Raw genomic sequence first — 12910 nt, 5'->3', positions numbered from 1 at the left:
TGTTGCTGCCACCAGGAATGTGAATTTAGCCCAAACCTTCCAACCTGGAATCTGCCCATCAGCTGGCAGCCCTCAGTGTTAAATTATCTGTGGAGGGGGAACTATCTGAGATTTTTTTCCCCCATGGATAAAACATTGGGACTCTTCATTCTTTTCAGCAAAGAAAGATTATTAATTTTGAACTGCGTCAGAAATACTAGCTGGGAAAAACAAAGTCATCATGGCTGCAATCCTAACCACACTTTCCTGAGAGTAAGTCCCATTGAACAAAATAGGACTTACTTCTGAGTACAGCTGGCTAGGATTGTGCCCCATGTCTTCAAATGGAAGAAACAATTGATCATATTTATATTTACATTGGATTAATGTTTGTTGCACTGCTGCTGAAGTGACCTTTTGGAAAGCCAGAAGCAGCACTATTGCAGCTTTCTACCATGTTCCTCCTGGTCTTTTAATGGCCCGTTTGCTGCACTGTGTGGGGTGGGGTTGCAGTGTGTGGGGTGGGGATGGGGAAGCAACTATGTGTAATTACAAATGTTCTTTCTGAGCCTTCATGAATAGAAGAGAAAGTTGCCATTGAACTTCAGCGTGCCTTCTGATCAAGGGGCGGATGTCTCTCTCCTGTGGCAGCTGCTTCTCCTGTAGCAGTGCAGTGCTACTTGGGAAGCACCCAGGGCTTAGAACCTTGGTGCCTGATGGGAGAGTGCTAAAAGCAGAAGCACTCTGAGGGTTTGAAAGTTAGAACTCGAGCAGCAAGGAGTCAGAGCAATGAGAGACATTCATTCAGAGGGTTGATGCAGGGAGAGCTGAGCCGGAAGTAGGACAGTATGAGATTGAGAGAGAAGTTCGTCCTCCTGGCTAGCTTCCTAGCAAAGAATAAAACGACAGACATGTATAGAAGCGAGATGCAGAAGGAAGGCCGCTGGGATTTAGCCTTCTCTGGCTTTTTTCCCTCTCAAACAATACACAACAGGCTGGGGTTTTCCATTCTCTTATCTTGTTTACAATACTGAGCAATGAGTCAAAAGTCTGCAGCTTCTACTTAACGAGAACAAGGCAGAGGCTTCTAGATGTGTCCAGATGCCAACACAGGTGTGCCTGCACTTGTTGTCATGTCTCTAAAAGCTTAATCTTCTGTGCATTTTCCTACATTCTCCCAAACTTAAAGGAGATGGAGGTGTGGGGACAACAGATGGACAAGCTAATTTTTATTAGGTTTACTTATAGGGCTGCGTACCACAGCAAGACTGGGAGCCCAATTCTATGCATATTTACTCAGATGTAAGTTCCATTAGAGTCAATGGGACTTACTCCCAGGAAAGTTGGATAGGATTGTAACCTAACTTGGCACAATACTTAAATGAAACTGCATGTTAGGGAACCAAGATAAGTGGGGCAGAAGATGCAAAAGTCCCCAACTTCCCTCGTATACAAAGTAACTCTTGCTTTGACTTCATTTTTTGTTGAAAGGGGCAGGTCTTGAGATTCCAGCAAAGCAGAATATTACTTGAGAAAGAAAGTAGAAGCTGGCTCCCAGCCAGTGATGAGAAAAGGTTGTGAGGGGTGTCTCCCCAAAGCATATGGTAGCTTGAGTGGGGCAGGGAGTCCTAAATGGAGTGTTCCATTAGCAGGTATTAGTCCCCACTCCACAGCTGGAAGTGGGGCTATGGCCAGGACACCATTCATGTTGGCAACCTTCAGTCTTGAAAGACTATGGTATCATGCTCTGAAAGGTGGTTCTGGCACAGCGTCTAGTGTGGCTGAAAAGGCCAATCCGGGAGTGACAATCCCTTCCACACTGGGAGCAAGTGCGGTCTGTCCCTGGTCTGTCTCCCTGGCTAGGGGCCTTCCTTCTTTGCCTCTTTGCCTCAGTCTGTTGGCCAAGTGTCTCTTCAAACTGGGAAAGGCCATGCTGCACAGCCTGCCTCCACGCAGGCCGCTCAGAGGCCAGGGTTTCCCACCTGTTGAGGTCCACTCCTAAGGCCTTCAGATCCCTCTTGCAGATGTCCTTGTATCACAGCTGTGGTCTACCTGTAGGGCGCTTTCCTTGCACGAGTTCACCATAGAGGAGATCCTTTGGGATCCGGCCATCATCCATTCTCACAACATGACCGAGCCAACGCAGGCGTCTCTGTTTCAGCAGTGCATACATGCTAGGGATTCCAGCTTGTTTTCATATCACCAGGACACCAGGTGATAGGAAAACCAGCAACTGGGTGGGAGCATGAGGTTGCCAGTTTATGGAGGCTGATTATCTAAGCTGATGTAATGCAGGAGGCTCTGTTAAAATCTCCAGGACTCCTTTCAGCATTCACCTGGAGATTAATGCTGATTCCTGGAAACTTCAGGCCAATCCTGGAGGGCTTGGCCACCTTATGGAGTCCTGAAGGAGAAGAAAGGAATTTGAGGTCTCAGTTCCAGTGTGCCTTACTTAGCCTATCAGCTGATTACCCAGGCCAACACACTTTTTGCTTCCTTGAAGCCTGGAGCCTCCTGTCACTCCTTCTCATTAAGGGCTTGAATCTCCTAGAAATCATTCCACAAAATACTTGCCCAGTTACGCTCCCGGGCAACGTGATGTAGTGCTCTTCTACCCTCGCAGAGTTATTTAAGCAGAAATGTCTTTTGGACTGCAGTCTCAGCTTGCCATTGCTTGTGGTGTGTGTGTGATGGCCAAGAAGAATGCACCCCACTTCACACCAGTCCTTCATGTCTTTGCTGCAAGATCATCAATCTCTCAATCTTGTCAAAGTTACACAAACCCATCTTCTTCAGCCATTCCTCATGTATCTTCCTTTGTTTTTCTCATCGTGAACATAAGAACAGCCCCACTGGATCAGGCCCTAGGCCCATCTAGTCCAGCTTCCTGTATCTCACAGCAGCCCACCAAATGCCCCAGGGAGCACACCAGATAACAAGAGACCCGCAAGGCTTCCTGGGAATTGTAGTTAAGAACATAAGAACAGCCCCACTGGATCAGGCCATAGGCCCATCTAGTCCAGCTTCCTGTATCTCACAGCGACCCACCAAATGCCCCAGGGAGCACACCAGACCTTGCCTCAATTTTTTTAAAGTTTGTTTTTTGAAGTGCAGAAATAACTTCAATGACTGAAGTCATAATTCTGCTTATTAGCACAATAGAGTAGATTATTTGCTCTTTCAAGCACACTATATTGCTAATATGCAGTTCCCCAACTATAATTCCTGACCGCTTTCCTAAAGCACGACTTGCCAGATATTCCCTATGTAATAGTGTCCCTTTGTTTTTACGGAATAAACAGGGACTTACTGAATTGCATCCTGTTGATTTTTACTGAACTCAGGATTGCTTTTAATTTAGATTTTTAAGCTGCACACAATTGGTGACAGCTACAAATTTTGGTAACATGCTTTCTGTTTTCACCAAGTTGTTAGCACTGAACTGGGGAAAACAACTGTGGAAATCTGCCTTCCAACACTTTTAGGTAAACTTTTTTTCTTTTGTAATCAATTTATGCTCACCAATTCATGGTGGCAAAATCACCACATTTCCTAGATTTTTTTAAAGGGTTAAGTCATGGGAGATTGTGGCCCATTCCAGAGATTGTGTTAAGCTATGCTTTAAAACTGCTTGAACAGGCCTGAGGTTCGTGCTTCTCCTCTCCTGTATATGAGAAGTGTTCTTAAGTCTGGTTGAAAACCAGAGTTATGTATGATACCAAGTTCTACTTAGCAGCAGCAGAGCAAAACTTAAAACAGGTTCATTGTGATGGCACATCTCAAGATACCTAAGGCTGCAATCCTAAACACACTTATCTGGGAGTAAGTTCCACTGAACTCAATAGGTATTACTTCTGAGTAGACATTCAAAAGATTGTACTGAAAGAGTTGTTACCTGGTTAGAGAAGGCAATAGTCGCTGAATAAGTAAGAGGCTTCAAACTTATAACACTTAATTCTCATAGGCATGGATATGATTTTTCTCAAGACTGCACTGCAGATGGCAAGAACAGCTGTATATTCCCTACACAAAACATCATCAAGAGTGTAGCAGGAGTTGCCAAAACTGGCCTAACAACACATTTTGACCACCCCACTGACAATTACATGTACTCCCTCCACTCCTTCCCCCCCACCTCTTCTTTCCCTCACTGGATAAAAGGACTGCTGGGTTGTGTAATTCTAGCTGAGAACCCAATACAGAGAGAGACCGCAGTCAGCTACAAAGTGTTCTATTGTGTAAATTCTTAGCTGCATATCTGTACAGAACATTTCTTAGTTCTGTATTTCTGTGTATGTTTTTAGGTTGATCCGTTCCATGAATGGGCATTCCAGCAACGTGAACATGTCACCATAAGCAATGCTAAAACAAGTCTGAAACTTGAGTATTATTGCCTTGGTTATGGTGGAAGCTGTGATTGTGTAGAAGCATAGTGCAAACTACATGAACAAGTGCTTCTGTTTCCAAGGGATCAAGTACAATTAGGAAACACCTCTTTGTCAGGTTCCTAGATGCTTGCTCGGGCTTTGGATTCTTCTGTTCCCAGCATATTCAGAAGAAAGCAGATGAGTAGGAGGTAAAGATGGATGTCTTAGCAGGTAAGAGCATCATGTATAGATCAGTTCAAAGATACAGTCTTGCTGCAGCAGATTGGCCCTGTACACTGCCTTGCCACACTGATCAGAGAAAGAATGGGAACCAGGTATAAACTGGTCAAGGAAGGAGAGAGTATAACTCCTATTGAACTTAAACAGAATAGCTATTTCTCAGCCTACCATGAAAACGCAAGTTTAGTTTAAAAATCCAGTTGTCACATAGTAACCAGTACTCAATTGGGCCTTGCACATCAAAGCTATTTTGAAATTAATTGTTGCATACAAATTAGAAGTAGAAAATAGGTGGATCTTTGATCTACCTGCATTTTAGAAATTGACCCAACTGAATGATTAGGGTTTGAGGGGGGAAAAAACTGTGTGCATGATTTTAATTTGTGGATAAGTGGAACGCGATCCACTTATTGCTCCGCTTTTGCTTTCACTGCTGCGGGGAGCCCTGCTAAAGGTTGCACAGGACTCCCCGCACCCCGGGGGGGCTGCAGAAGGCTTGGGTAGCTGCACCCAAGCCCCTGCAGCCCCCTGAGCGGCGCGATCCTGGGGATCACGCCGCTGCCTCCAGGCTGCCTCCGCCCCTTAAGAGGGCAGGGCCCACAGGCTGGGGCGTCGCGATGCCCCAGTTTGAAAAGCCCTTCCTTAATCCAATAGTTCACTGAATTTTAAGACATAAAATGCTAAAATTTATATAGTATAAATGACTTAATATAGCTTTTGAACACAGTTTGAATTAGGGGGTTCAAGTGTTTTAGCCTTCCCCTTCAGTCTAACTGTAACAAGACTATAAATATTTTTAAAAAAACACATGTCAAAATAAGCAAGCACACAAAGAAAATCTCCAAGTCTGATTTTCTTTTTTGCCCTTTGCAGGTGGACATTGAAGTAGATTTTATCAGATTCTCCTGTGGAAAAACAACATGACTGGGGGAATGGTTTATAAACACAAAATGCTTTTTGAAGTTCTATTCATGATCCTCAGTTCCATTTTCTGTTCTTACGTGCTTGGGGCAGGCTCTTCTTGCTTAATTTCTTCAAGCAGTCCCAAGAAAAGACCATCTGGACCTGAAAGTTGAAATTCTCAGTATTATGGTCTACAGTAATTCAACTTGTATTAACTCCATAGAAATAAAGCAAGTAATATTGAAGATTTCATGCCCTGTACTCACGGCACGCTGTTTCTCAGAATGGTCTCAAGTGCTTACACTAGGTCATTGGACAGAATGAGCACATTACATGAGTTCATGTGCTGTTTTCCACACCATGTACAGTTGGTCTGGGCTGCAGTCTTGTTCTCCCCACCACCCTGGATCTTCCCAATAAATGAAACACATCTATTAGAGTGAAGAATAACTCACTCCGGCTCCTACAGAGCTGGAGATCTGTCCCTCCATGCCTGTTAATGTTATGTAACTTCTGTTTCCTGCTAACCTTAATCTAGTTTTTTCAAGCATTCAGGTTGGCAGCAGGCAGCCTGCAACATTGCTATAAGCTTGTATGCTTATAGTGACCCTGTAAATCAGGGCTTTCCAGACTGGGGCATCGCGACGCCCCAGCCTGTGGGCCCTGGCCTCTTTCCCCTTAAGGGGCAGCCTGCAGGCAAGGAGGAGGCAGCAGCACAATCCCCAGGATCGCGCCGCTCAGGGGGCTGCAGGGGCTTGGGTACACTTACCAGATCGCTCCACTTTCGCTTTTGAAGCATCAGGGAGCCCTGTAGACAGCCATACAGGGTTCCCCACACCCCCGGAAGGCTGCAAGAGGCTCTGGTAAGTTTACCCAAGGCCCTGCAGCCCCCCTGAGCAGCACAATCCTGGGGATAGCGCAGCTGCCTCCCCCGGCCTCCACAACAACTTACTGCAGCTTTCAAACCCCCTGGGATTTTGAAAAGCACAGCTGTAAAGGAAGAACATTTTTGCTCAGTTAAGCCTTTAAATAATGTTCATGGGTATGGGGGGGGCTGTATGAACAAGTTTCTGGAGGAAAAATCCATCACGGGTTACAAGCCGTGATGTGTATGCGCAACCTCCTGATTTTAGAAATGGGCTATGTCAGAATGCCAATGCAAGGGAGGGCACCAGAATGAGGTCTCTTGTTACCTGGTGTGCTCCCTGGGGCATTTGGTGGGCTGCTGGGAGATACAGGAAGCTGGACCAGATGGGCCTATGGCCTGATCCAGTGGGGCTGTTCTTATGTTCTTAACTACAATTCCCAGGAGGCCTTGCAGGTCTCTTGTTATCTGGTGTGCTCCCTGGGGCATTTGGTGGGCCGCTGTGAGATACAGGAAGCTGGACCAGATGGGCCTATGGCCTGATCCAGTGGGGCTGTTCTTAACTACAATTCCCAGGAGGCCTTGCAGGTCTCTTGTTATCTGGTGCGCTCCCTGGGGCATTTGGTGGGCCGCTGTGAGATACAGGAAGCTGGACCAGATGGGCCTATGGCCTGATCCAGTGGGGCTGTTCTTATGTTCTTAACTACAATTCCCAGGAGGCCTTGCAGGTCTCTTGTTATCTGGTGCGCTCCCTGGGGCATTTGGTGGGCCACTGTGAGATACAGGAAGCTGGACCAGATGGGCCTGTGGTCTGATCCAGTGGGGCTGTTCTTAGGTTCTTAACTACAATTCCCAGGAGGCCTTGCAGGTCTCTTGTTATCTGGTGCGCTCCCTGGGGCATTTGGTGGGCCACTGTGAGATACAGGAAGCTGGACCAGATGGGCCTATGGCCTGATCCAGTGGGGCTGTTCTTATGTTTTCCTGTAGCCATGCCTGTATCTGAAGCAAGGTAACGCATCTAGCATTAATTTGGTGAAACTGTCTATGTCCAAACAGAAGACAGAGTCAGTTACTTAGATATTACTTAGAATCCTTGCATTACCCCAGCAGCACCAGTTGGTAAAGCACAAAGCCCCACACAAGACCATATTGCTGCTCTCCGCCCCCCCTTCCCAAACACAAGCCCTTTGGAAATTGAGTTGACACAGCAATGGAAAATGTAGAAGAATCTTTTCCAACGTAAGCTGAATCTTCTTGCCTAAGTGAACAACTCAGAAAGGAGTAACACTGCAATGACTTCTGTTCCACCCAGGCTTAATGTGGATGGGAAGTTCTCACAACACTCCCCCCCCCCAACACACACACACAATGTTAAAACAGTGCTTTTATCAACCTGCTCACATTTTTGTAAGTATCACATAATTTGTTATAGTACTAAAGAATTCCAAGGGTAATCTGAATCATGATGTTTCAATAGCCTGTAGTACTTTTCCTTGCAGTGCAAGCTTTGTTAGACCACATAACCAAATACGCCAGATAACAATGCACCCTCTCAATTATGTGCTAACCCCTTCTCTTGCTTACTGTATAGGACTTGCTTCTGTGGCACTGCTCCTCCTTCCTCCCTCACATCCTCCTTCCTCCCTCACAGGGGCCCTCTATGAATAGGTAGACTATGAATGGGAAAGTGTTTTTTTTTAGCCTGATGACAAAGGACCTTCCAACTTACTTAAGCCATTTCTGCCCAACATTGCATATATGCAACAGAGACCAATGGTGTGCTTGAAATTCTTGTGGGTTTGGAGGGGGGAGGAAGAGGTGGAAAGCCTTAAAACTAAGTGTCAGGTTAGGTCTAGCCGATACACAAAAGTGCAAATTCCAACCACTTACAAGCAGGACACATTTTGTTAGTTAATACATCTGGACCATCAGCTAACTTCCCTGTATTGCAGCTTGGAGTGGCAATTCTTTACTCACCATTTCAGTATATTCTATATTAGGAAGCAACATTCAATAAACTGAAACATAAATGATGAGCAAAGATACCAGAGGTGGTTAACCTTCCTGTATTGCACCCCTTTGCAGCAATTACTTAGGGCACCCTACCCAGTAAGAAACTTCTTCCAATACAGGAGATAGCTTACCTGTTGTGCCACTGCCTTTATACTCTTCATCTTCACTCTCAAATTTTATTTTCTTGTCTTGGAATTTCACTTTCCTGTTTGGTCCACCTTGATATCCCTTACCACCTTTTCTTTTACGTTTGTAACCTGTCAGGATATGGAGATTTTTAGACTGCGAATATTCAGTCTAGGAACTTAATGCAGGCTCTCTGCTGTTGGGTAACATCTAGGGTTTGCTGTATGCATGCCATCACATATCAAATCCCACAGACAGAACTTTTGTACCACCTGAAAACATGGTGGCTAGTTTTTCCGTACAGTTGCAAGCGATCCTGTGAACTCAGATTCCAACCATAACCTCTACCACTAACATCCAGATCTTCTGTTGTTCAACACATTATCTCCATTCTTCCTCCCTCAATATATAACTAGTGCCAATGGTTCTACCATGCAGCCCACTTATCACCATTAGTGTAATCTTATCCCTCCTAGGCTCAATATTATTTGGGCCTGCCCTTCTCTGCCACTATGTGCTGGCCCAAAAAGTGCAGGGTTCCTTCTATGAGCCACTGTACACTACAGACATGCTTCCAATGCACATGGGCCTGTCTGAACTGGAACCACAACTGTGTATCGCAAACCATTCCTTGCTCAATATCCATTGTCAATATGTCTTAAGTGTCAAGAAAGCTCAATTGATACTTAAAGCCTAAGAAATAAGTCACCTTTCCTTTTCTTTTTATTTAGCAATTCTTGCTTTACTTCCATGATTTTCTTCAGTGCTTCTCTTGCTACATCTCCTTCAAGTATCTCCCATATAACATCTCTATTTCGCAGTTGCAGATTCCCATTACTGGCTTCTTGGGTTTTCTCCAGCGCTTCTTTTGCATTACTTTTAAACAGGATGACTCCCTATGAACAAAAATACTTTTGAATTAGCAAAGGAGCTCTAGCCTTGAGATAAACTATCACACAGCTTGCTGTAATTTGTGAATGTTCAATTTCTGCTAGATGCAAGCCATTCCTGCCCTCCACTGATGGCTTTGTTCAGATTTGAAATCTGAAGCAATGGCTCAAAAAGGTGATTGGTAGTTAATAGTTTCCAATACACCACACAAAGTGTGGTAGTCACACAAGCCAAGCTCTTCCATAAGCTCTCATTCTACACTGTACAGGTTCCTCATTTATGCTGTGTACTGGACATCACCCTTCTGGGGACCTATTCCATAAATGCATCACTGTCCACTTAACACAATCCACTAGTAAGTTCCCATATACAGTGGTACCTCGCATAACGAATGCCCCGCGCAGCGAAAAACCCGCATAACAAAAGCGGTTTGCGAAGTCTGGTAACTCGCATAACGAATTTTTGTGACTTATGCTTCGCCTGCTTTTGGCCTGCTGTTTTGGGGAGGTTAGGGGAGTTTTTCCAGCAGTTTGGGGAATCTGTGGAACTCATTTGCAACCGTTTTTCCAGACCAGGATTTAAGGAGCGTCTTCACAGGGACATCTCAAGCAGTGGAAAGGTAGGGAGCGTAGCTTCACCATGTGCATTTGTTCTCCTGTGTTGGGGGGTGGGGGTGGGTGTTATGCCACTTTTTGGTCCCGGGCAGGTTTGGCCAGGGGTGGAAAGGTGTGCGTGAAGCGGATGTGAAGCACTGCCTTTTGTTTTTGCGAACGTAGCAACTGCTGACATGGGTCCCAAGAAGGCTGGTCCTGCAGAGGCCGGGAAGAGGACAAAGATGACGCTAGAAATGAAGGAGATCATCCAGAAGCACGATGGCGGCATGCGAGTGACAGAGCTCGCCAGGGAGTACGGGAGGAATCCATCCACCATCGGGACCATCCTGAAGATGAGGGAGAAGATCCTTGCAACAGATGCAGCCAAGGGAGTCACCAGAATCGTGAAGAACCAGCCAGCTGTTCTGGAGGAGGTGGAGAAGCTGCTGCTCATCTGGATGAAAGAGAAGCAGCGTGCAGGGGACACCGTGACTGAGGCTGTCATTTGTGAGAAGGCCAAGGCCTTGCACGCAGACCTCGTACAGCAAGAGCCAGGAACCTCAGCTGAGCCAGAAGTCTTCAAGGCAAGCAGAAGCTGGTTTGAAAGATTCAAAACCAGATCTGGAATCCACAGCATGGTCAGGCATGGAGAGGCTGCCAGTTCCGATGTTCCTGCGGCTGAGGACTTTGCCTCGGAGTTCCTGGAGGTCGTGACTACACAAGGCTACCTTCCACAGCAGGTCTTCAACTGCGAGGAGACTGGGCTGTTTTGGAAGAGGATGCCCAAAAGGACCTTCCTCACTCAAGAGGAGACCAAGCTGCCTGGCCACAAGCCCATGAAGGACCGTCTGACCCTCCTCTTCTGTGCCAACGCCAGCGGGGACCTGAAGATAAAGCCCCTGCTGGTGTACCACTCCGAGAACCCACAGGCCTTCAGGAAGCACAAGGTCAACAAAGACCGGCTGAGCGTGTTGTGGCGATCCAACGCTAAGGCTTGGGTCACACGCGTCCTGTTTGTGGAGTGGGTCAATCTGGCTTTTGGCCCTGCTGTCAAGCAGTACCTGCTGGACAACGACCTGCCGCTGAAGGCCATGCTTCTGATGGACAATGCTCCTGCTCATCCTCCAGGCCTTGAGGAAGACTTGTTAGAGGACTTCCGCTTCATAAACATCATGTTCCTGACGCCTAACACCACCCCACTACTCCAGCCAATGGATCAGCAGGTCATCTCCAATTTCAAAAAACTCTATACCAAGGAGCTTTTCAGGCACTGCTTCAAGGTGACCGATTGCACCAACCTCACCCTGCGTGAATTCTGGAGAGACCACTTCGACATCGTCAGCTGCGTGAAGATGATCACCATGGCCTGGGACAGGATCAGCCAGAGAAATCTGAATTCCGCTTGGCGCAACCTGTGGCCAGAGTCTGTGGCAACAAGTGACTCTGATGCTTCTGCGCCTGCACCAGAGTCAACAGTGCTGGAGGACATTGTTTCCTTAGGGAGGACCATGGGCCTCGAGGTCACAGAGGAGGACATCTGCGAGCTGGTGGAGGACCACGACAGGGAGCTGTTCACCCAGGAGCTGGTCGAACTGCAGGCAGAGGCTACGCAGGAGCAGGCCTCTTCGGAAGAGGAAGAAGTGAGGAACAGCTGTCCTCCACGGAACTGAAGGACATCTGCCAACAGTGGCAAAACGTGCAGACTTATGCACAGCAGCACCACCCAGACAAGGCTCTGGCACATGACCTTGCGAACATGTTTGATAGAAGGATCATGTCCTCTTTCAGAGGGGTGCTGAAAAGGCGGCTGAAGCAGCAGACCATGGAGAGGTTCTTCATGAAGAAGCAAAGAGTGGAAGAGGAACCTGCTGCTTCTACCAGTGGTGCCCAGTTGCCTTCTTCCTCCTCCTCGTCCTCCTAGAAGCCTTGAAGTCAAGCCTTGAAGCCTTCTCCCAGTTGTCCAAGTTGTTAAGTTGTTAGAGCAGTGATGCTGAGACTTGGGGGACAGAGGGGTCTGTCTCCAGGTTGTCTTTGGCTAACTGCAAACTGCTTCTGTCCTAGCTAGCCAGCCTGAGACCGTTCCCAGTTTGCCAGTGTCCCTGCCTACTCTACTGCGCCTTCCCAGTTGACCAGCGTTCGTGCCATCCCCAGAGAGACCCTCCACAGCTCTGGGAACGTAAAAGACTGCTGCTGTGATGTGGAGACAGTTCTGTCTGCCTCCAGTTTCCTGACTTAAAAGACTGGTCCTGTAGGTTGAGACACTTCAGCCTGACTTGGTCACCTTAAAATGTTTGTGTACAAGTGTCCCCTAGAGTGTCATGTTTAAAAAGTTGAAGTTTTGTGCTTGAAATTTTTGAAATCCTCTTTACAGTATGCATGCCTTTAAAGAGCACTTAATAAACACTTTGTAAACCAAATTTGACTTTGTTCTGACTTTTCTTGCCCATAGGAACGCATTAATTAAATTTCAATGCATTCCAATGGGAAAACGCGATTTGCAAAACGAAAAATTCGCATAACGAAAGGACTCGCGGAACGAATTTCGTTATGCGAGGCACCACTGTATCTTTTTGTTCCCGTTTACATTCTCTTGTCATTTTTTTTGCTTGAAATAGGCTTCAAATCAGGTATCATTCACAGAAAGTAGCATGTGGATAACCACTTATGTATATTCTACCCTTTCTGCTATTCTTCCTTTCACCTTGAGAACATATTTAGCTTTAATTCTCCTACCCAGCCAGCCAACCAGTGATAAACTAGTACCAGTAACCAACAGGTATAGAGCAGCTATCTACGTATATGCTAGAAATGGCTCCACCAGCAATCAGCTAGCTCCCCAAGCAATTGTATGCAAACTCTGTTCTGTGGAAAATTTGTAGGTTTTCAAACTCTTAATTTTCCATCGATTAACCATTGCAAGTTCCTAACTCTAC

At 46.4% G+C, this 12910-nt stretch overlaps 1 protein-coding gene across 1 annotated transcript in view; it reads right to left on the bottom strand.

Annotated features, from left to right (window-relative positions):
- Positions 1 to 2255: 2255 nt before the first annotated feature.
- The window catches only part of LOC136660669 (lupus La protein homolog), a 28283-nt gene continuing 17628 nt past the window's right edge, over positions 2256 to 12910 (bottom strand). Inside the window, exons 9-11 of the mRNA XM_066637976.1 lie at positions 9203 to 9389; positions 8499 to 8624; positions 2256 to 2383 (exon numbers count right to left, since the gene is read on the bottom strand). Coding sequence (XP_066494073.1) covers positions 2256 to 2383; positions 8499 to 8624; positions 9203 to 9389 — 441 coding nt within the window. The remainder of the gene's footprint in view (positions 2384 to 8498; positions 8625 to 9202; positions 9390 to 12910) is intronic.

This window comes from Tiliqua scincoides, chromosome 9 (genome assembly GCF_035046505.1).
Source record: "Tiliqua scincoides isolate rTilSci1 chromosome 9, rTilSci1.hap2, whole genome shotgun sequence".
NCBI lineage: Eukaryota > Metazoa > Chordata > Lepidosauria > Squamata > Scincidae > Tiliqua > Tiliqua scincoides.
The sequence above is the reverse complement of the archived record's forward strand: the minus strand, read 5'-3'. Positions and strand labels throughout refer to the sequence as shown.